The sequence below is a fragment of the Falco biarmicus genome, chromosome 1, assembly GCF_023638135.1.
Source record: "Falco biarmicus isolate bFalBia1 chromosome 1, bFalBia1.pri, whole genome shotgun sequence".
NCBI classification, from domain to species: domain Eukaryota; kingdom Metazoa; phylum Chordata; class Aves; order Falconiformes; family Falconidae; genus Falco; species Falco biarmicus.
The window spans coordinates 18,265,334-18,287,941 of record NC_079288.1 but is presented as its reverse complement, the minus strand read 5'-3'; the positions used below and the strand labels follow the sequence as shown (position 1 = coordinate 18,287,941).

The 22,608-nt window shown below is 48.5% G+C and overlaps 2 protein-coding genes across 2 annotated transcripts in view; both read left to right on the top strand.

Annotated features, from left to right (window-relative positions):
* The first annotated feature begins 299 nt into the window (after window positions 1–299).
* On the top strand, window positions 300–8,131 carry NLE1 (notchless homolog 1). Its single transcript, XM_056355381.1, has 13 exons — window positions 300–341; window positions 707–850; window positions 935–1,152; window positions 1,251–1,330; window positions 1,604–1,680; window positions 3,017–3,114; window positions 4,557–4,749; window positions 5,219–5,354; window positions 5,738–5,784; window positions 5,928–6,130; window positions 7,089–7,248; window positions 7,330–7,400; window positions 7,891–8,131. Exons 1-13 carry the CDS (start codon window positions 333–335, stop codon window positions 7,901–7,903), a joined length of 1,449 nt encoding a protein of 482 aa, XP_056211356.1. The 5' UTR covers window positions 300–332; the 3' UTR covers window positions 7,904–8,131.
* Window positions 8,132–14,548: 6,417 nt separating this feature from the next.
* The window catches only part of ULK2 (unc-51 like autophagy activating kinase 2), a 40,270-nt gene continuing 32,210 nt past the window's right edge, over window positions 14,549–22,608 (top strand). Inside the window, exons 1-3 of the mRNA XM_056336160.1 lie at window positions 14,549–15,293; window positions 16,613–16,705; window positions 17,964–18,005. Coding sequence (XP_056192135.1) covers window positions 15,201–15,293; window positions 16,613–16,705; window positions 17,964–18,005 — 228 coding nt within the window. The 5' untranslated portion in view covers window positions 14,549–15,200. The remainder of the gene's footprint in view (window positions 15,294–16,612; window positions 16,706–17,963; window positions 18,006–22,608) is intronic.

Below are 22,608 nucleotides of genomic sequence, written 5' to 3'. Positions count from 1 at the left end.
TCCCGCCCTTCTCCCCTTTACCCTGAGGGGTTTACACACGGTGCAGCTGGGCAGGCAGTGGCATTGGATTTTGTACTGGAACGGGATATTTGGGATATGTTTTTTCCTGGGTTTGCTGCTGTTTATTTTAGAAACACAATAAAAAGCACCTGTGTGGGCACCACGGAACATGCCGCGGAGCAGCCGAGCCCCCCGGGGCCGAGCGCGCCCACCTCGGGCGGGCGGCTCCCGGCGGGCGCTGTCCCACCGCCGACCGCTGGGGGGCAGCAGCGCCGCGCTCAGGGCCCCCGCCCCGCCGCTCCGCTTCCGGCCCACGTGGGCCGCGCACGCACATGGCAGCGGTGAGCGGGAGCGGGGCTGGGGTGTGCCGGGCGGGTGGATGGGGGGCACCGGGGCCGCGGGCCGGGGCGCACCGGGCGGACAGAGGGGGAGGGGGGGCGGGGCTGCGGCTGCACGTGAGTGCCGGAGGGGTGGGGATGCTGGGGCACTCCGAGGCCTCCGCACCCCCCCGGGGCTCCCCTGTGGGGCTCCTCCCGCCCCCGGCCCGCGTGGGGGGTCCCGGTCGATGTAGGGGGTTTCTCCCTCCTACGGGGTCCCCGCCGGGTTCCCCTGCAGCCGCCCCTTCTCCCCGCCGCGGGTTTCGTTGCCGGGGGGAGCTGCGGGGCTGCCCGGCGGGATTCCCGGCCCTGAGCCCGGCGTCCCGCAGAGCATGTCGCCGGACGAGGATGTGCAGCGGCTCCTGATCCAGTTCCGGGATGAAGCGGGGGAGCCCCTGGGTTCCCCCTTCGATGTCCCGGTCACCATCACCCCGGACAAGCTGCAGCTGGTCTGCAACGCCCTCCTGCAGAAGGTGAGACACCCCCCAAGCTCCCCCAGCACTCCCGAGCCCAGCCCGGGCCACCCCTCGCTGCCCCTCCTGACCTTTCTCCCCCAGGATGAACCGGTGCCTCTGGCTTTCTTCGTCCACGATGCAGAGATCGTGGCGTCGCTGGAGAAGACCCTGGCGGGGCAGAGTGTAGAGACAGAGAAGGTCCTGGACATCATCTACCAGCCGCAGGCGGTGTTCAGGGTGCGGGCAGTGACCCGCTGCACCAGCTCACTGGAGGGGCACACCGAGGCTGTCATCTCGGTGGCCTTCAGCCCCACGGGAAAGTACGTGGCTGCAGGTGGGGGGCTTGGGGCTCGGCAGCAGCCGCTGTTCCCCTGCCCCGGCGACGCCACGCTCAGCCGGGCTCTTCCTCCTCTCCCAGGTACCTGGCAAGTGGCTCAGGAGACACCACCGTCCGTTTCTGGGACCTCAGCACGGAGACACCACAGTTCACAGCCAAAGGTGGGTGCAGGGGTGTCCCGGGAGGGCAATTCCTGACCCACTCCCTCGTGGACCCCCTGCCTGCTTGTGGGGAAAAGCAAGGCAGAACCTGGGGGCTGGCTGAGCCGCACAGCTGGTCTCTTTGGCTGAGGAAGCAGAGGAAGAGGGGCCGGCCAGGAGGAACAGGGAGGGTTCCCCCAGCTCCAGTCCTGCCTTGGAGCGGCTACGTGCTGGGACACCGGGGACAGGTGGTCGCAGCCCTTCATTCACACCTGCTCGTGCTCTCTGTGCCAGGTCACCGGCACTGGGTGCTCAGCATCGCCTGGTCGCCCGACGGCAAGAAGCTGGCCTCGGGCTGCAAGAACAGCCAGGTACGTGTTGGCTCCCTGCTCCCTTGGTGCGGGGCTGGGGGTGCTGTGGGACCACGGACACCCTCTGCAGCCCTGTCCTGAACTGAAATGAAACCTGTCAAGGGGCCGTGGGGGACTAGGGGTGAAGACTTGCTTTTTCTGGGGTGTGAGGGATGTATCCAGTTGTTTCGAGCAGGATGCCTGTTTCCCAGAGGAGCTTTGTGCATGGATGTGTTGCAGCCGTTGCAAGTAGTTTCTCCAAACTTTGTGCTGGGCAGGGCTCCAGCTTTGTCACCTCTGTAGACCTCTTGCCGCTGAGCCCTGCTGTCCTGTTGCAGATGATTTTCCCTCCACACAGGAAAGAGTCCAGGCTTTAAACATGGCCCTTGGCAGCTGGCTCCATCATGGGGGAGGTGTCTGGAGCAAGAAAGGGTATCGCCGGCCAAGCCAGGGCTGCTGCTTGCATGACCCAGATGTGCAGCGACAGTCTGTTTTGCAGTGCTCCCGCTCAGATGCAGCAAAATTCCCTCTTGAAGGGGGCCCTGCCCCAACTATGGGGCAAAATGCTTGTGCTTGAGGTGCAGGTGGAATTGTCAGGGGAAGCGGGAGCACTCGATTAAAAGTCAGTAACTTGCTGAGCTGCAGAGGGGTGGTTGCTTGCCCTGACCTTTGAACAGTCTGGGAGTGACCACAGAGCTGCTGAGCGCTGCTGTCCCACACTTGGTCTCTGAGTGGCTGCTCCGTTGAGTGCTGGGACACCCGCCCCCAGGGAATGGGTGGCCAGCCAGGGTGGCTCTGCCGTGGTTTGGTGCTGGTCTGGCATTATTCTAACCCAGGGAGTTGCTTGTCCTGTTTCCCTGTTTCTTCCAGGTTCTGAAATAGGAGATGACTAATGCCTTGGCTCTTTGGATGAACATTTATGTAGAGAGAGAAAAAACAAGAGAAAGCCAGCATGTGTCTCGCCCACAGAATCCGATAATAAGTAGCATTTAGTGCGCTCTGGCTTTCATCGCGCTCTGCAAACATTCACTGACTCTGGCACAGGGTGTCGGAAGGCTCGGGCTGGCTTTTTGGGGACCTATATTGGTTTTACATTAAGGCAGGTATTTTTGTACCAGCAGTGTTTTAGACAGAGTGGAGGGCAATCAGGTCTCATTCTTTGAGACATCAGCTGATTGCTGCAGGGATCTGGAAAGGCATCCAGCCCTCCTGCTCCCCTCCCTTTCTGCTCCCTGCTTCTGCCAATGTAAATCTGACACCAAGGACACCTATGATTTCTAAATGGAGCTCGAACGTCCCTGGGATTCACATGATGTGTGTGGTCTGACGCGACCCTCTTGCTTCCTCTCTTGGACAGATATTTCTCTGGGACCCAGCCACTGGCAATCAGATCGGCCGGGTGCTCTGTGGCCACTCCAAATGGATCACATGTCTGTGCTGGGAACCGCTCCACATGTAAGTGAAGGGCCAGGCCAGCCCTTCCCCTTTACTCATATGGGAAAGAGCAGCCTGACCCGAAGGGCACTGCTCCTGTTTCCCTTCCTCCTGTTATGGGAGAAGGGGTACGTGCGGGAGAATGGCCCTCAAAGTGGGCCAGAAAAAGGCATCTAGCTCTGAGCCAGGAGCTCCAGGTCCCAGCTGGTGCTCACAGTCCTCATGAGTAGCTGGGGAAGTCACTGCCAGGCTGTGCCTCTTCTCCCCTGTATAAAAGACATACCTGCCTATGGAAAACAATGTTTTCATGGTGCTGGGCAAACATTTGATGTGCTCCTCTCCAACGTGCTGAGCTGGGAGCAGGAAAGCCTGCCGCGTGGTGCCCAAGCTTAGGCTTTCCAGAGCACTCCCTTTCTGCTATCCTGAATCCTGGTTGCCTCTGTCATCCTGTTTATCATGAGGGCTGATTAACTGTACAATCCCCTTATCCCTTAGATCAGCTAAAGCTCTGTCTGGGAGAGATGGGTGGAGGGGGACAGTTGTAGCCAGTAATCCAAGACATTATAGAAATAAATAAATTGAAAGAAAAAGGGCCACTTCAGGGCAGAGCCCTGCAAATTGAATTTGCCAGTAGGAAACTCCAGCTATTTGCAGACAATTAACTGGATTATAAAGGAGGATGAGGAAATGGAGAGGAGGGAGATGACCCTGCTGGGGCTCCACTTCTGTTTCTCCAGCCAGCAGTGCTCCCTGCTCAGTTCCTGCACAACAGGAGGGGCTGTGCTCTTCTTCACTCTTACTGGTGCCAGGGACCACTTTGACATTAAAACCGTGTTGAGTGGTAAAGATGCTGTGTAAAGGATGGAGGGCTGTGGCTCCCCTGGCCTTGCTGTGTTCTGGCCAGCTGCTTCAAGATGTGTTAAATTTGCCCCAGAGCCACATGGATGGATGTTGCTGCTCTCAGCCCTGGCAGCACTTTGTGTCCGCAGGCCGCCACATTTCCTGCTGGCAGTGAAGCATGGCACAGGCAGGAGAGCATTCACTGTTCCCGTTGCTACTGGTCTGTGCTACTTCGTAAGGCAGATGGATACCCCTGCCCAGGGCTCTCCCCAGCCAGTGCCCAGGGAAGGTGCCAGTTTGTGGTCCCCTTGTTAGCCAGCAGGTTAACGATGCCTCTTGTGAAAATAAGTTCATTGCCAAGGGTTCAGGTACCAGGTTTACCTTGGATTGATGCCTCTCGTATCGATTTGGAGGGAAGCATATGTCTGCCTTTCCCCCAGCTTGTAGGATCTTGTTCTCTAGGTCAGCGCTCTGCCCCTGCCCAGCCTCTGATCTTAAACCAAAAGAGAAAATTGTTTGTTACTGACTTCTGGACTGTTGAATCCTCTGGGGCTGGTGGGGGAAGAGTTTGGCAGAGAAGCTGCATGCGCTTCATAAATGGATTTGATCTTCTTCTTGCCCAGAAACCCAGAGTGCCGCTACCTGGCAAGTGCCTCCAAGGATGGCAGCATCCGCATCTGGGACACGCTGATGGGCAGGTGTGACAAAATCCTTACAAGCCACACGCAGTCAGTGACGTGTGTGAAGTGGGGGGGCGATGGCTTGCTCTACTCATCCTCCCAGGACAGGACCATCAAAGTCTGGAGGAGCCAGGATGTAAGTGAGGCGGGCAGCCGTGAGGCTGCTGGTGAAGGGAGCTGGACACGCTGTGTTGTAGCTTTGTCTGCCCTTCCTGGCATGGCTTGTGCCCTGAAAGTGGAGGTGCAGGGTGGGTGCTGTATCCTCTTGACCTGTCAGAACCTGTTTCTTGACACCATTTGGAAGGAGTAGCTGTTGTGCAGTGCTTTCATCGCTAAAAGTGTAAAATGGGTCTGAAATCTGGAAACATCCCTGGAGCCACCTGTGCTGGTGGGTTCCTTGTAAAGCCCTGTGGGAAGCTGGTTCGTGAAGCTCAATGGTGTCATTTCCTCCCTGCTAAGCATGGCTACAGCCCTGCCTGCAGCTTGGGTGAGAGAGTGGGTTTGGAAAGTTTAGGGCTGGTTCTTGTCACCCAATGGGTCTGGTGGGTCCTGTGCAGTCTGGCTCTGTCCTGCCCATCCCTCTAAATGGGTGGTTTTGTTTCCAGGGCGTCCTCTGCCGCACCTTGCAGGGCCATGCTCACTGGGTGAACACCATGGCCCTTAGCACTGACTATGTTCTCCGCACCGGTGCCTTTGAGCCAGCTGAAGCCACCATCAACCCACAGGATGCAAGCGGCTCCTGTAAGTGCAGCACCCGTGATGTAGGCTAGGGGAGGCAGTGGGGAAGACAGTGAGGAGACCTGATGTATCTTCTAACACTGCCACGAGACGAAGCAATCCTGAGAGCTGGGAGCAGGTCCTGCGCTGGTGTCGGTTATGCTACTAGCCATGATCTTCCTTGCCCGAGCACAGGGTTGAGCAGTCTGGGGGCTGGGAAGGCCACTTTGTTTTCAAGGGCTTTTGCTCCTAATGTTGCTCTTGGCAAAGAGAAAGTGGGTGAGCAGTCATAAATGCATTTGTTTGGCCCTCAGAGCCAGGATTGGAACAAGCATCACAGGGTTATAAAGTTTCCTTTCACTGAAGGACTACAAATCTTTCTTTCCCTCTCCCTTTCATTCTTTCAGTGGCAGAATTGAAGGACAAGGCACGGCAGAGGTATGACCAAGTCAGGGTAAGTCCCTTGAACCCCTACTGTAATTTCTAACACTGCTATTACAAACTTGCACAGTTGGCTATTGACCCCAATACTGGTGTGCTTTTGAGCTCTCCACACCTGGTTTGTACAAGACTTGGGCTCTTTCATCCCTTTCTCAGGGCCAGGAACCAGAAAGGCTTGTCTCGGGGTCAGATGATTTCACGCTGTTTCTTTGGAGACCAGCAGAAGACAAGAAGCCACTGGAGAGAATGATGGGCCACCAGGCTTTGATTAACCAAGTCCTCTTCTCACCAGACACCCGGATAATAGCTAGTGCTTCCTTTGACAAGTCCATAAAGCTCTGGGATGGTAGGACAGGAAAGTGAGTTGGTTTGTTCTGTTACAGAGGTGGTGCTCATGTAGGGTCTGCATGTAATGTACTGGTTATGCAGAGGTGGGCCCCAGTGTCATTGCCAGCAACTCCCTGGTGTGTTCTGCATCTCTGTAGCCCAAACTCATGCAAAGTAATTTTGCTGCCTCTGCCTCTCTCTGCCCTTGGGCAGTCCCTTGTCTAGCTCTTCTTGTGTTATGGGGTCTGTGCTTGGCTGGGTGCCTGCAACCCCACTGTTACCCAGCCACAGCGCTGTCTGGCACCCGTGCGGCACATGCTGCCTGCTGCAGGGTTGGTTCTCAGGGGCAGACTCTGCTGCGGTGAGATGGGATGTTCCACTCGGCTGATCTCCTGAAGATGTGTGCATTGCACACTGTAGACTGACCCAGTTTGCATGGTTCCTGTGCTGGAGAACAGCTCATTCTGAACAATGCAAATTCTTGTTGGTGCTGGTGGTGTTTGGATGCTCCTATAGTCCAGCTTCTAATCTTCAGCTAGAGTATTGAGGAGCTCTCTGGGCCATCAGTCCTTCCCTTCAAATGCATATCAGCCTGTATCAAGTATAAATCAGCCTTTATACTGACGAGCTTGGGCTTTGTATCAGTAATTTTAATGGTTCTTCTAAATCCAGGCTGCTCAGCCAGAGAGGAAGAACACATTCGTGTAGTAAGACTGGTGTTGCCTGCAGGATAAGGGTTTCTTGGCAGCAGAGTTGAGATGAAGAGCTGTCCTTGACAAGGCTCTGAGCCCATCTGGGAGGGGTTTTAGACAGATTGAACCACCTATGGTTTCTGTATTGCAATTGACTGCCTTGTGTGTGCTGGGCATCTCGTGACTGTGCTTGCTTGCTTGCACATGGAGAAGAAACATGAAGGCTGGGCAAAGGCAGGTTTGGAACAAACCCAGCTGCCTGCTTCTCCAACAGCTTCTTCATACCTGTCTGCACCAGGTACCTGACATCACTGAGAGGGCATGTCTCGGCTGTGTATCAGATCGCCTGGTCAGCTGACAGCCGCTTGCTGGTGAGCGGGAGCAGTGACAGCACGCTGAAGGTCTGGGATGCCAAGATGAAGAAACTGGCCATTGATCTTCCGGGCCATGCAGATGAGGTGAGGTGTCTGGACTGAGGTGTTTGAAAAAGGCAGGAATGACTCCTCCCAGCAGAGATAACTGTTTTTCCCTAATACTAGGTGTATGCGACGGATTGGAGCCCAGATGGACAGAGGGTCGCGAGTGGAGGGAAGGATAAATGTTTGCGGATGTAAGTAACATGTTGTCTGTCCATAGAGGATGTGGCAGTTGCTCCATGTGTCCTTCAGAGCTGCAGTCTCCCTGCAGACACCTGCATGGTTTTGGCTCTCTTGCAGATAGCACAGTGCTGGGCCAAATTCCAGCCTGGAGACCTGACCTCCCTTAGGGCAGGAACTGCTGCTGTCTCCTGGGAGATGAATAGAAAGCAAGAGTCCCTCCAGCTGAGCAGTCAGTGGTGAAATTTGACTCAGATGTTTTGGCTCCTGGAGAGGGGAAGGAACAGTTGTACCAGTCGGTCAGACCCTTCCTTTCTCACCTTCCTTCGTCTCCCAGTTATGCAGACAGACAAATTCCTGTGAGCTGGTTGCCATTTGACCATGGCTGATGAAGGAACCTGGTCCCCAGGCACCCCCCTGTGCTGCTGTCATACGGTACCTGCTGGCCTGTGTGGCAGTGTTGGTGCCAGACCACTGGGACACAGCAGCTCTTTCCATTTGCAGATGGCGTCGATAGGAGCAGCGACATGAAGCTGTCGGTCCTGTCATAAGCTGGGCTGCCCTTAGCACAATCTGCCTGGGAGATCTGCAAGGAGATGGACGATGGAGGCTGACCCGAGCATGGCTCCCTGTTCCTGTTGACTGCTGTCTCTGATGGACTCTTTCCTTATATTTATTTAAGGAAATTTTAATTCTAATTCTTATTAAGAGCTGTGCTTTGCAGGATGATTTCCTCTGAACGTTATAGGAGGAATGTCTCGTCTGCCTCCATCTCAATTGGCTTTTTATTGAAACTTCAGCCTTACAGTTGCCTGCTGCCTTGAAAGAGGCAAGCAAAGGGTGGGGATGGCTTACATCCTTTCTTGATGCGTGAAGAATCCTGCAGAGGCTTTTAGTGGGAACAGTAAGGGTTGTCCTTGTGTGACCTTCAGAGAGGGAGAGAGGAAGGGGAAAATTCAGCACATCATTGCATTGCAGAACTCTGCTCGGCTGTATGCCTGGGACAAAGATCTGAGAATAAGGTCCTGGGGCTTCTCATTCCAATTCCAGTAAGGTTTTGCCTTTCCACTCAGCCCATTTCCCTGTGGGCTGTGCTGAGCATTATCTGGTAGTGATCCTCTGGAACCACAGCAGATTACTCATTTGCTCATCTGCTCAGGGTGCAACAGGCATGGACTTGAAAGAGCTGCTAGAGCTGTGCAGAGGTTTTAGGTCCCAATAGTTCTTGGAAATGGGGAGGCATTTGTGCCTCTGAACAGGGGAGAGCACCCGTTTCCTGTCCACTGCCAGCTCAGCAGGAAGGAAGGAAGGGGTGGGGAAGGGGAAGAATAGAGCAGGTGATTGGGTGGTGTTTGTCCCTTGCCTTGGATATGTGCTGACAGCAGGGCTGGGACTGTCACAATAAATGGCAAAACTTCCATTGCAGAATTGGCTCCTTCTGGAATTGCTCGAGTGCATTTACTTGCCTAGTGGGTGAGAGGGATTCACACTGGCAGTTACATATTTGTAAGCTTGCTTATGAGTTGTTTTTTATAAGTCAGTTCAGGCTTTCAACAGCCATGAGGCGAACAGAGCTGGATTTAGTTTATTTTCAGGGTGCTTCCAGTGCAAATCAAGATACAATTATATAGGTGTAGAAGTTGTATTGTCAGATTTAGTTGCAGCAAGATGGCATGAAAACCAAAACGTTCTCCAGAGCTTTCATACAGCAGTTGCTACTCAGTGATTACTACAATGCAGAACAGGAGTTTGGGTCTCAGATGCTTCCCAGCTGCAGAAGATGTATTTTAGGACTTTATTCCTGCTGGAAGGATTGCTTTGGAGAACTAAGAGGGGGGTGGTGCGGTAATGGCCATTTGCTTGTCTGCAGATGAGCAAAAGAGTGGAACAAAGGGTTAAATCTTTAATATGACTGAGAACACAAATTGCAGTTCCTGTTGTTAGTATCTCTTTCTGCCAGCCAAGTCAGCAGGCTCTATCTTCATGCTATCTTTTGGGAAGAACTCAATATCCTGTACCTGCTCTTTCATTAACGTGCTTCCTCCAGCTGGTTCTTGCTGACGGTGAGGGCTGTGTTGCATCCATCTGCATAAACAAAACCTTTCTTAATTCACTAAGGTAAATGTTGTGGGACAGGGTGATTTAAAACTGGCTGATAATTCTGCCTCCCCAGACTGATATGCCCTTGGGAAGGAGAGGAGCACACATGCATCTGACGGATATCTGGTAACAGCTGAGAAGCCTGCCTGTTTTGCAAGTTTTTTGGGCTGTCTGTGCTAAAGGGATCAATCCACCCATGGGAGTTCAGCTCTGTGTCCAGGTTTGACTTGCTGAAAACAGCAGCTTCTGCAGCTCCTGGTCATATGTGGCTGTTTCTGAAGGAAGAAGCATCATTCTCTGCTTCCTCTCCCAAAGTGCTGCATGGAATCATTGTGCCCTGTTAATCCATGGTGTGTTTTGTGTCAGAATGGAGATGTATCAGAGCTGGGGGAAGTGACCCTGCCTGTGGGGACTGGCTCTGCTGGCTTTGTGTACCTAAAAACCACTTCCTTGTCCACTGATTTTCCAAACCAAAGCAATTGCTGTGCCCTCTGGCAGTGCTCTGAACTGAGGCTAGCTCCTGCTTCTGTGACACTAGGAACCAAACAGCCCTATTGAAGTGCACTTTTCTAATGCTGGAGCAGAAAGGTTTTCCAAAGCAAAGTGAGACCTCTTGAAGAAAGAGAGGGCCTTGCAACTAAGTTTACACCAAAATAAGCAATCTCAGCCTTAATCTGTCTTTGACCAGATAGCGGGTAATTTTGAACCACACTGTGATGGGTTTGCATGTACACCAAGATCATGTCTTCCTAAGCAGCTGCTACTATTTTTATCATTCATACAGTACCAGCCTTCATGCATACTAAGTGCTGGCCCTGTTCCAGCTGTATTCCTAAGCAATCCCGTAACACTTCTCCCAGTTTTATTTGAATGCTGCATTTCCCAGGCCTCATTCTGCAGTCTTGTGCACTGAGGAAGAGCTGCTGCTCTTTCCTTTGGAGGTGGCTCCTTTTTGGCAGGAAGTGAAGCAAGCATGTGACCTCCCTCACTCTGCTGGTGATGTGAGCTTTAATTAGCTAATTTTTAGAATTGCAGGTGCAGATTTGTGTTGACGGTGGTGGTAATGGGGAACACATTATTTTTTGTGAAAGGACAAATCTAGAAGGCAGGCTGGAGCTTTCTGATAGTGATGTGGTTCCCAGAAAAGCAAACCATACAAAAAACCTACTGGAACACTTGAACTTTTCCAATGCTGTGTGCTAGGAATCTCAGTATCCGTTGCTGTGTTTCGATGCAGTTTCTCCCGAGTGCCTTGTTAAGCATACCACACAAGTGTGCCTACCACAAGGGTGGTGTTTTTCACTGGTAATATAAGAATAATTTTAAGCATATCCAGAAACTGGTCCTGTGGAGGCCTTTGACACTTTCTTCTTTAAAAGCTGTGATAGTTCAGCTGATGCCACCATTAATTTTGTTACAAATCCCTGATGGGAGGACAGTGACGATAAGGACTGGGAAGCATGCCAGTCCTCTGAGAGAGGTTTACCTGTCTAATAAATGCCTGGGTACGATGGAGGGGGGGTGGGGGGAAAGGAAGGAGAGAAGAAAAATGGTAAGAACAGCAAGAGTGAAGTAGATTGTTTGGGATAGCACTGAGATGAGCAGGATGGTGCCAGACTCCTGCCTTTGGGGGTTGATTTAGATAAGTGAGGCCTTAGCATCCTTATGAAAACTGTTCTTGGGGCTGTGTGTTCTGCTTATCCATGCAGGAGGGCTGGCCAAGTGGTGTACACATTGTGCTCCCTGGCTCCTTGGAGCCACATGTTCGCGTTCTGCTCAACTGAGCTGATCTCTTGATTATTTTCCCAGATCAGTAATTTAACTTCCATGCGCATGTTTATAGCCTGGGGAGAGATAAAAGAAAAATCTTTCAATGAACAGGAAGGACATAATCTTCATTCATTGTTCTGCATGAACATTAGGAAAAGCAGTTGTCTTTTTGTTTTTCTTTGGGTCAGCCCAGGCATCATTCAGGTGATGTTTCTGCCTCAGAAAGGGCGGTATTCTGGTGGTATGGCAGAAAAGGGCTTGCTGTGAAGACCATTCACACTTTTGAGGATGAAAGTTGTTATGGAAACTCAGGACAGTGTTGTCTGTATTCTGGGGAGCTGCTACCAGCTGAAAGCATACTTCTGTGTACTGAGACAAGCAACCTAGAAGGTGCTAATTCCTTCCTAGATCTGTTGCTCTTGTGATCATGAGTCCTGGCTCACATCGGAGGGACTAATTTGCCTGAACCAATGTAGTACAGCTGGGAGAGAGCCACAAATCCATCTCCAGTGCAGTTGCTCTGTTTTCTTCACTCTGACCCTGTAAATCAGTGGTCCTTGCTGAGCTGTAGGTCACTGGTAGTCTCTCTGAGTGGGGTGCAGCTCTTGCACCATATGATGTTAAAAAGAAACAAACGCAAGACACAGTACTGTGGGCTTTTGAAGGATCACTGTGGTCAATTAGACATGGTACTGGTGCCTCCTGCCCAGCCATGCTTTTTGAGCATGCTGGGTATTTTATTGTCCTGCCGAGTGGCTTGTCAGAGCAGAGCAGTGCATCCCTCAGAATGCTGCAGGGCTGCCACCACCTGCCAGCGCTAAATGGCGGGTATCTGTATTCCTTGAGCAAGGGAGGAGCAGCATGAGCCCATGGGATTATCTTGCATTGCTCTCCCAGTCTTTGGTAATGAGGCTTCCTTTGGGAAAGGCTGGTGAATTCAGTATGTTCTGTCTCTGACCTCTTTCAGCAGCAAAAGCAAGTGAAGGTGCTGTTTGTAAGTAGGTTTATTGTAGTTTGCTTGTGCTGGATGACATCTAGCAACTCTCCCAGACACTAATCAAGGACCCAGCTGAAATGAGTGACCTGCGTGCAAATCCCACAGCCCTTCGTTGAGCGATTTTCAGTCCTCAGCCCGTTCAAATCCCAGTGCGATGGCAGTGTGTTTAGTTATTCTGGTCAAACCTCCCTGCCGCTCCTGGCTGTTTTGTCCTTGCTGTGCTGAAACAAACCTGCTCCAGGGCTCCAGCCCCATTACTAGGACAAAAGGACACCAGCCTTGCTGCTACGGAAGGGAAATGTGTCTCAGTTTTGAAGTGTAATGCAGAATGGGTGGCTTAGAAATTCCTGTTCAAATTTCTCTGTTCAAAAGGCATCTTTCTGGATTTTTTTTTCCTTTTTTTTTTTTAGCTTCCCTCAAGTGTAGCTTGTGACATTGACTTTGGGGTGAGGATACATGCTGATGCTGAGAGGATTAATACTGAATGTGGGAATCTGTGGATGGCAATAAACAGCAAATTCTCAGCGAAATTATTTTCTGAATCAGAATATTTTAACACATTGAGACTTGTGGGCTTTTTCCTGGTTTTAAAGGGGCACTGTGAATACATACTAGAAAGTGTCTGTGTTACTACCAACACTTAATTCATTATGAACTTGGAATATTTTTACATCTTTTATTCCTTCCACAGGGGTGTTCTGAGCTGCTGCAATTAGTTGATCAGCTTTGCTTTTTCAGTTTTGTTTGTTAGGGTAGTGCCATGCATGGATTTTGGATGAGAGCTCAGAACTTCAGAAAATAAAGGGGGGATTCAGTCTTGAGGGGTTTAAAAGCCCTTTGGTTCTCTCTGGCACAAAACAGATGTCTCAGGATTCCTCTGATATCTCCATATAACGTCTAGAGTTTAAAAGCTGACAATATTCCCTTAAGAATCTTTGGCTGAATATTTTAATGTAATTGTCTTTGGAGAAGTCTTTAACTGTGGATGTTTTGACATGGCACACAGTTCCTGTAGTGCCAGAAAGTGAAGGGAGATAGTGAAGGATAGGGAGAGGACCAACCATGTTAACTCTCTGCTCAGTCTCTATTTTAGTCTAGTGGCACTGAAAGCAGACCCTGTATAATGTGAGAGAAGGTGCAGCACAGCTCTGTGGGGTCAGGGCTCTGCCCTTTGTGATCCCAAGGCACACCTTGTGTCAAATGGAGGGTTAATCGCTGCTGTGATGTCAAAGTGCCAAGGGGAGGTCTGGGACAGGCGAAAGAGCATGCATAGGTGAAACTGGGACATGTCGAGATGGAGAACACGGACAGGGGCAGAAAGCAGTGAGGAATGGAAAGCAAAGGGAAGGAGTGCAATTATGTAGATCTGTAGGTGAAGGTCAAAGGCTTCATGTGACTGGTGTGTGGTGGCTGGTTGTGGTTTTTTTAATGTTTGTAATGTTGCTGTAAACAGCCCCAGGCTGACCTAAAAGTGCTGCAGGGCAGAGGCTGTAAATTACAGACGTTGTTTTCCTTATAAAGAGAGCAAGTAACTTGAAGTGTCTTTGGCTTACAGCATTTTGCATGCTTGTTCCTCCATTGCTTCTCAATTCATTGGCACTCCCTGTATTAGATCTGATGTAGAGCCTTACTTACTAATGGAGCAGGGACCATGCTGAGAGGGTGCAACCCTGGAGTTGCTGGGTAAGCAGTATCGCTGCCCTGTCAGCAAGGCAGGGTGGGACACACGGATCACATACCTGCCTTCCCGCCTCTGGCTGCTGCCTGACTCATGGCACTTGCCCTGCCTGGCTCAGTGCTGAGGGCTGCAAGCTGACGGGGCACCTACTCTCCTGGTTGCCCCTCTGCTTAGTCCTCACTGGCAGGTGGGCCTGAGGCTGCCAAAAGAACTGCTAAAGTGAAATACAGCAAGTGCTAAAAGTGGTAGCTGGGCCAGGGGGGCTTACCTCGAGCTTGGCCTTCCCGCCCCGGCCTTGAGGTGAGGAGAGGGGTGGGCGCCAGGGCTTGGCGCGCACCTTGTCCCTGAGGGCCCGACCCCGGGGGTGGGTTGGGGGCGTGTGGGGCCGGAAAGGACCTGAGGGGAGGACGGGGCGGCGGGCTCAGCCGCGGTGTCCTGAGGGGAGGACGGCGCGGCCAGACTCGGGGCAGAGCACCCCCCTGAGGAGATGGCGGCGGAGGGACCCCGCCTCGCGCTCTCGCCGGGTTAAACGGGGTGAGGCACTCTTTAGCCGTCGGCGGAAGCAGCCGAGCGCTGGGGCCTGCGCGATGCGGCCTATAAAATGCGTGGGGTGGCGCGGAGGTCTGGGCAGTCGGAGCTGGGGGTTGCTGCTCGCGGATCGCTTGGGAGACGCTGACGGAGTGGCAGGAGCCTCAGGAGGCGGTGGCGGCCTGAGAGACCCCCGTCTGCACCCTCGCTGCTTCCTCCCCTCCCGCTCGGGGGGCGGCGGCGACAGCGACAGCCACCCCCGGAGCCTCGGGCCGCGCCTCCCCCCGCCCTGCTGGATGCTCTGGGGCTCGGTCCCTGAGGGGGGCCGCGGCGTCGGCAGTCCCCGCTGTGGCGGGGCCATGGGGGCCGGCAGCGGTAGGGCGTGGAGACCCCTTCCCCGCTGAGGAGGCCCCTCGTCCCGGCGCCGATGCCGCGCTGTGCCCTCACACCCGGCTGCTGAGAGACTTCCCCCCCCATCCCCCTTCCCCGCCTTACCCTCCCCATGCCAGACGGAGCCCCTTGCCTCGGAGACGCCCTGCAGCAGCCCCGCCGGCCCGGGGGTCTGCGGCTGCCCCCGCGGTATGAGAGGAGCTGCCCTCGCCGCCGGGGGCAGCCAGGAGAGGGGCAGGCTCCCACCCCGCCGCCGGCTGCCGTGAGGCGGCTGTAGCTGCCTCAGCTGGAGGAAGAGCCCCTTTGTTTTCCTCCCTCCTTCCTTCCCGGGGCTTCATGCCCCGCTGAGGGATGATGGAGGTGGTGGGGGACTTTGAGTACAGCAAGAAGGACCTGATAGGACACGGAGCCTTTGCTGTGGTCTTCAAAGGTCGCCACCGCAAGGTAAACAGCGATGGGCTTCGCCCGCAGCCGGAGCGGGGCTGGTTACACAACCCGGGGCCGGGGTCGCTCCGCGGAGCTCCTCCCGGTGGGTGACAGCCGGGGCGGCGCGGGGGGGAGTGTGTGCCCTCTGGGGAGTTTTATCGTGATACGGAGGTCTGGGGAGAAAAAAAGGAGAAAGACGGAAAGGTGCGGGGTGGGCTGAGGTAGCGGGGCGGGGGCGGCGGGGCCCGGGGCTGGGCCTGCGCCCGGGGCACCCCCGGTGGGCGGCCTGCCCTGCCGCAGCCCGCGGCGGCCCGGGAGCCGAGCAGCTCCCAGCTTCTATAAACCCTTTTTTTTTTTCTCTCTCTCTTTTTTTTTTTTTTTTTTTTTTCCCCTTCCTCCTAAAAAAACAGCAACCTATCCGCGTTCCCACCTCTCCCCTCTGCTGTTTGGTAGCTCCCTACCATAACGGCGAGCGGAGAGTTGCACTGTATGGGAGGCTGAGCCCTTTGTTTGTCAGGAGGGTCATGTTTATCTCGCTGGATAACGAGGGATCTAATGGAAAATTGTCTCCTTTGGGATTGGCTGAAGATTTCTTAAATTCAGAGGTGTCTGGTTTCCTGGCGTGGCTTGCTAATCGCCCCGGATATTCATAGTTACGTTATGGGTTCTTGATGCTATGAGAGTTTATTCTGGTGTTGGTGCCTCAAGTGCTCAGCTTTCCAGAAAACAACTCCAGATTTATCATCTTGGAACATTAAGGCTGTGCTCTCAAGTTGGAGAGGCACAGTGCAGTGATTTTGGGGTTAAAAAAAAAAGGGGGGGGAGAAAGGAAAACAGGAACTTTAAAGGCCAACAGAGATGCTCTCACCTTACAAATAAATAGGCAATTTATTTTTAGATAACATATAAACAGACAATGTAGAATTTTACTTAAAAACCCAGATGTTTTCTTGTGCAATTTTCAGCTGTAGAGCATAAGAAGGCTGAAAATGGGAAGTCCTTAAAGGGAGAGTAAAAGTAACACAGTCAGTGAGAGAGGACTAAAAAGCAGATATATAGCACCACTACCAAAAAATAAATAAGATGTGATTATGTACTTCTGTTTTTTTAAAAGCTTTGGAATCTGTGAAAATGTAGTGTAGTTGCAGCTGGATTTTAATAGCTGTCTAAGCTATTGTGGAATGAAATAGTTCTTGATGGTGTCATGTGACACAGTAGTCACTGGTGGGTAGAGTAGGGGTGATCTTGAAACTTTTTCTCCTGTGCTTTACTAGCTAGTTGTCGGATAAAGTTAAAAAGAGTATAAAACTGACCATACTTTTTTTGTTTGTTTCCAGAAAACTGATTGGGAAGTAGCCATAAAGAGTATTAACAAAAAGAACTTGTCAAAGTCACAAATCCTACTTGGAAAAGAAATAAAAATCTTAAAGGTATGTTAATTTGCAGTGATTTTTAAAGCTGCTTTACTTGAAAAGAGACTGTTGACCTAGTTCATTCCAGGTCATGGATAGTAGCACAGTAATTGCTGTTCTGCTGTTTGTTTCTTTGTTACTTCCAGGGGAAATCCCGAACTAAAAAGACCAAGGAAAAAAAAAAAAAAAAGATAATTTTTAGTTATAGAAACAGTCTCAAAAAGGGCTATGGGCATGCTTTTATAGGTAAAAGTGGGAAATTGTTGTAGAACCAGTCTCCACACTTTGCTTATTGCACATGTAGAAAACTTTGTCCAGGATGGCTAATGTGGCACCTTTCCCAAGCAGTGCATACAACAAAAGTCATAGCTGAGGGTAAAATGTCTTTGATCTTTCTTCACCTTCTTTGCTTGAAGATGCCTTGAAAGCTAAAATCAGCATGCTGAATTTGATTCCTGAAGCAGTCTTCCCACATCTGAGTTGTGTTAATCGACTTAAAATGCGTAGCGTGGCTCTAAAGAAGGAAATAAAATGGAGCATCGTTTATTCTTTCAACACTATTTTATGGAAATGTTTCCTTGGATGGTCTCTTAGCATTCTCCGCTCTCTGCAGTTAACAGTATCTGCTTCCACGTAGCTTTGCAGTAATAATTAGGGCTGCTTTCTTTCCATGTTCTTTCCAACCTTCTGAGATACAACACTATTTTATATACTAATATATATATTATATTCTAGTATATTTATTATGTACCAGAAATTGTGGTGTTGGGTATATTAGTGTGCTACAAGTACTTAGCAAAGACAGATACTTTTTTTTTTGAGGAGTTACAAATAATTGCATAATCTGTCCTGTGACTTTTATTTGGTGTTACTTGGTTTGATTTCCTTTTTTTTTGTAGAATGGTAAGGTTGACTTGAACGTTGTGTGGTTGGTTACTCTGCTAAGCAAGAAATTGAATGGGACTATAAAATTAAATTTAGTCATTTTCCAATATTCATTAAAGGATTTTGTGCTGTAGTACTTTCTGTAACAAGACATAGAAAATAAGTTCTGGAAGCAAATGTTTTTATAACCTCTGAAGATATTGCCTAATTTCCTGTTCCTGTAAATATTGTCTAAATAGCTGGGATTTCCTCCGAATTCCATCAGATGGTCTAAAAAAGATGCTACCTTTCTTTGTAAACTTTGGTTCTCTTTGATTGTTGTCTAGCATATTAGATTTAAAATAATAATACTAAAAGGCTATTTTTGTAACGCAAATATTTTGTTTTACAGGAACTTCAGCATGAAAATATTGTAGCACTCTATGATGTCCAGGTAAAATATATTTTGATGTCTTTTTCTGCATTAAAAATTATTTATGAATGTACAATGCATATATATGTATGCCAAGTAGAAAATTTTGAATGGCCATGTATTTTGTTGCTATAATCAGTTTGGTATTTAGAAAAAGAAATCCCGTTCCCTAAGCAGTGGCAGGGGAGTTCTCTCATCTTCAGCACACTATGCTCTTATACCGTATTGGCTTGGTCTAACAAGGAGGATACACACTTGGGATTGAAAGCTGTGAGGAATACAATTTATTTCCAGGCAGCAGGGTCAAGTGGCACCCTGAGAACCTCTGCAGAGGTTGTTTGTGTAGCTGGGTCCTGTCTCCAGAGAAGAAGCATCAGCTGGGCTGGGAGCTCTGTCTGTGGCAGTAACTATTCTCCTGAATTAGCCTTGTTTCCCCGGCCCTATAATTTAATTGGAAAGTGGGTGTTTGTGGATAACGACTGAATACACTTGAAGGAAAATGTACTAGTAGGAGTTGATCTGAAGGGATGAAGCAAGTGACATTAAGAAGTCAACTTAAATTACTCTGTTGTAGAAAAGGAGCAGCATCTTTGATAACTCTGTAACCAAGAAATGTCATGTATAGCCCTGTATAGTCATGGTGAGGAAGAACCAAAGGAGGAAGACCACCACGATTATGCATGTATATATTACTGTTGCCTATGTACAAAAGGATAGGATGAAGTATAAAAGCCAAGCAGACATTTGAATCTTTTAAAGTAGGAGAAATAAATATTAAATTGTTTCAAATTATTGTCCTCTTTTTATTCCCAGGATTCTGTCTGATAAAGTGGAGGAGTTAGTTTTCTAGCCTATCTAGGGTAGTGTGTTCTACTTAGTAGGAAGTACATTTTTTGTATCCTAAGGCCTGCAAATGTTGAGTAAAGATAAATATGATGTGATGTAGGTTATACAGCCATTTGTTCTGCTTGAATAAGAGCCATACATTTATCTCCCGGGCTCAATTCTAATCTTAAATACAGTTACACTTATGAAAAAATTATGAAGAACCACCCATGGGGCACTGCATAGTTAAAGCAATGCAAAATAGACGTTTTGACCTTCTTCAATATTTTGTGTCTTTACACATTTGCATCCTAAAAGGTTTTCAGCTTACATGTAGATGTGTATCTCTAGCCATAGAAACCTGTGTTCACGTGACCCATGCTAGGCAGCCTCAGGTTTTATTGTGTGTACGTGTCCTGTGGTGCTACTAACTTCCATTGACTTTTGGTACAGAGATGGATGTTCACATAGTAACAGACTGTGCATCACAGCTTCCCATTTGGATGTGTAGACTGTTTTCCCTCCTGGGACTTGACTTCAGAACTCTGCATTTTGGATGATACTAGCTGCTCTGAGAGGGAAAGTGTAGGCTTTTGTGCTTCTTGAAGAGACCAGTTTTTCCTGAGTATTGCGAAGTGGAAATCAACTCTCAGCATCCCACATTTAGTATATCCAGACATCTTAAAAGAAACTGGAATGGTTGAATGAGGGCACTGGTGTGTGAATAAGCAGCTAAATTTCAGATTTATCATTTACAGATGTTTATACGTGAAGAATACTTACTCAGCTTTGCAGCTCAACCTGAGGGTAGTTGACTAGATAGGAATTTTTATGATTTAACATTTTGTATCGTCTAAGCCTTGGAGAGGCTCTTGCTTCTCTTGATTTATGTACAAAACATCCACAAGGGAAGAAAGCTGTACACCTGTCTATGGTTTCTTTACCTAAAGGTTATTTATAAACATAACTTCTATGCTTTTCTCTTCTGCCACAGGAAAGAGTAACCTTAGAGTGACAGGACTTCTGGAATGATCAGTCCTGTATTCTCCATTTGAGAAGGGGGTGTTGTTGTGTTGTTGCTTGTCACTGACTATTGCATTTAAATAAAGTGAAAATTTAAAGCAAAGAGAAGGGAAAACCTGTGTCTCAAACCTTGGATATATTTCAAATGCATTCATGGCAAACATAAAGCTTGGCAGTATGATGCTACTTCTATAGAAATTGCTTTGCAAAATATGGTCTAAAGAATGTGACACTTGCACAAATAAGTTTTTCCCTTTCTGCACAGGGCTATGTTTGTGAAATATTATACATCATTAACTTTTATGATTACATTAATTTGTAACCCAGCAAGAACGAACACTATGCAAGGCATTCACATGTCTAGTAGGCTGTTACACCTACTAATTTTCTTCAGCATTTCATGTTCTAGCATGTACTGCCCTTTTTGTTTGCCATAGTATTGTGAACATAGTGATATAGTACAGCAGATAAGACTTTAGGATTTCAAGCAATTTTTAAGTTACAGAAGCTATTTTTTTCCCCCTCAGTGCTGGAGCCAGTGGAGTCTGTGTCACAGTAGGAAGTTCTCAGTGTGACTGGCAGTCTGTTTTATTTTTGTAGTTCTGTTGGTCTGAAGTTTTTCTTAACCTTAGACAGTGTGAAATAAGAAAATGCTCAGGTTTCAGATGCACTGTTTGGCAGACCATTTAGCTGAATAATCCAAGAACTGATTGTTGTAGCAAGTTTTCAGATAGAAAAGACTGTGTGCTATGTAAGTGGCAAAACAAGTGAAAAAAAGTGTATACTAATTGCAATGAAGAGTAGATGTTTTTTTCATCTCATAATATTAAAATGAAATTATTGTACTTAATGGCAGTACTTTGAGATTAAAGCTGTACCCCTGCATAGCAATTTGAAACATATATTGTTAAGTTTGAGAATGAAAGGGTAGTTATTATTTTACATATTTGAAAAGACTTCATTTGGAACTGTTTTCACAGGAGGTAGTTAAATTCCTTCTCTTTCATCTCTGTTCATTTATGGTTGGGTTCCTGTAGCATGATTGTGACCAATGTCACACAAGTCAGTGTAATAAATCTACATACACCATTACGGTTTTAATTAGATCCAAGGAGAACTTGTGAGCCATTCTGCTTATAGTACATGAACATTTTAAAACCTTTTACATCGCTGTTGGTTCTGCTTCTATGAACACCATTTTGATATGTTACTTAATATGTATAAGGTCCACTGAGTTAAATTACTAGAAATGCCCATTCATCTGGAGACGCACCCGAGTGAATTGGTGTGCCATTAATGTATGTGCATTGGTTGGCATAAAAATTTTTTGTTCTGGTGCCAGCGTGATAATTGTCCTTGATTTTTGTAAGGTGGTTACATGCAGCACGGGCAGGTTTGATCTACAGTTAGGCATTTTATGTAAGCTGAGTATATCATTATTTGTGCCATCTCAGAAGGCCAGGGATCTGCATGCACCAGGGCATGAAGAGTGGTTCTAAGTCTGAAGGCATTTTTGGAGATACTTAAATATGAAATCTGTATCTGTGACAGGCAAATGTTTTGCAGTAGTAGGGCTCTGCAAAATTAAGATATGCAGCTCACCTCTAAATGTGAAATTAACTTTTTCATGAAGTGAAATGCTTAAAAAACCCCTCAGAATATAATAGATGGATAGCAAGACTTAACCTGTTGAGACTTTTTTTACTTGCATTCTTGGGAAGAGTTTGGTAGTCTTTCATTCAAGAATAAAAACCTCCTGAATCTCTAAAATGGTACAAGAATGCAGCTCTTTTCCCATGGTGGTGTTGTGGCACGTCATTGATCCTGCAAAAGACGATCAACCTTAGATCCTGTTAATTAGGGAGATGGAGCCCAGTATTTCTCAAAAGGAGTCTAAAATAATCTCCAACTCACCAGTATAAAGTACATTGAGGTCCTTGGATAAAATATTATAGTGAAGTATGAAGGTATCAGTAAGTTATTTGGAATGTGCTATCTTTAGGATGTGAATTTACAGTTTTGTGTGGTTCATGATCCCAAGTGTGTGCTGAGTAGAACTAATCTCTTACACAGTGCCAGACAGTGCCTGTTTTAGCAAATAATTTAATTCAAAACCTCTTTAGAATGTCAGCCATCAGAATGAAAGCCTATAATGTATCTTGGAGATAGTGCTTTAGAAGAATGAATTTATGTCTTCACTGTATGGAGTCTGAAGTTTTGAACAGTAGTTTAGGGAGAACTAATTTCTAGTGTGTTACTGGAGAAACAGTATCTGAACAGAAATTGTTTCTTGTCTTAGCTTGTTGGTATGTAGCAAAGTAACTGCAGCTGCTTCTGCTATGTCCTTGAAAACAGTGAGAGCTGGCAGGAACAAAGCCAGTGGTCCTTCTGGTACCTACACCTCAGCCTTTACTTACAAGTGCCCATGAGTTCTTACTAGGGATGCTTATGGAAGGAACTATATTTATCTATACCTGTTGTTTTACCAGTGGGAATTAAATATTACTGTTTGGTTTACCCAAGGACTCCAGTTGGTCTGGTAGTATTGCATGTATTTATTGAGGCATTTGCTTCAAGCATTCTGTTGTGTGCTCTTGATCTTGGTGTCTTGCAGCTTTGATTGCCTCTGTGCCCTCATCATAGCTGTTTCTGAACTGTTGTCTTTTGAATGAGATATCTCAGTATTTTTTCCCTCAGCTCCTTGATTAAGGCCTTTGTGCTTGTTGGTATTCATCCTCACTGTGTGTGGAAACAGTCATAGGAAAACATGCTGTTC

Coding starts and splice junctions, on each gene's coding strand:
- NLE1 (XM_056355381.1), top strand. Junction 1,681..3,016: donor CGGGCTGCAAGAACAGCCAG/GTACGTGTTGGC, acceptor TCTCTTGGACAG/ATATTTCTCTGGGACCCAGC. Junction 7,249..7,329: donor TTCCGGGCCATGCAGATGAG/GTGAGGTGTCTG, acceptor CCCTAATACTAG/GTGTATGCGACGGATTGGAG.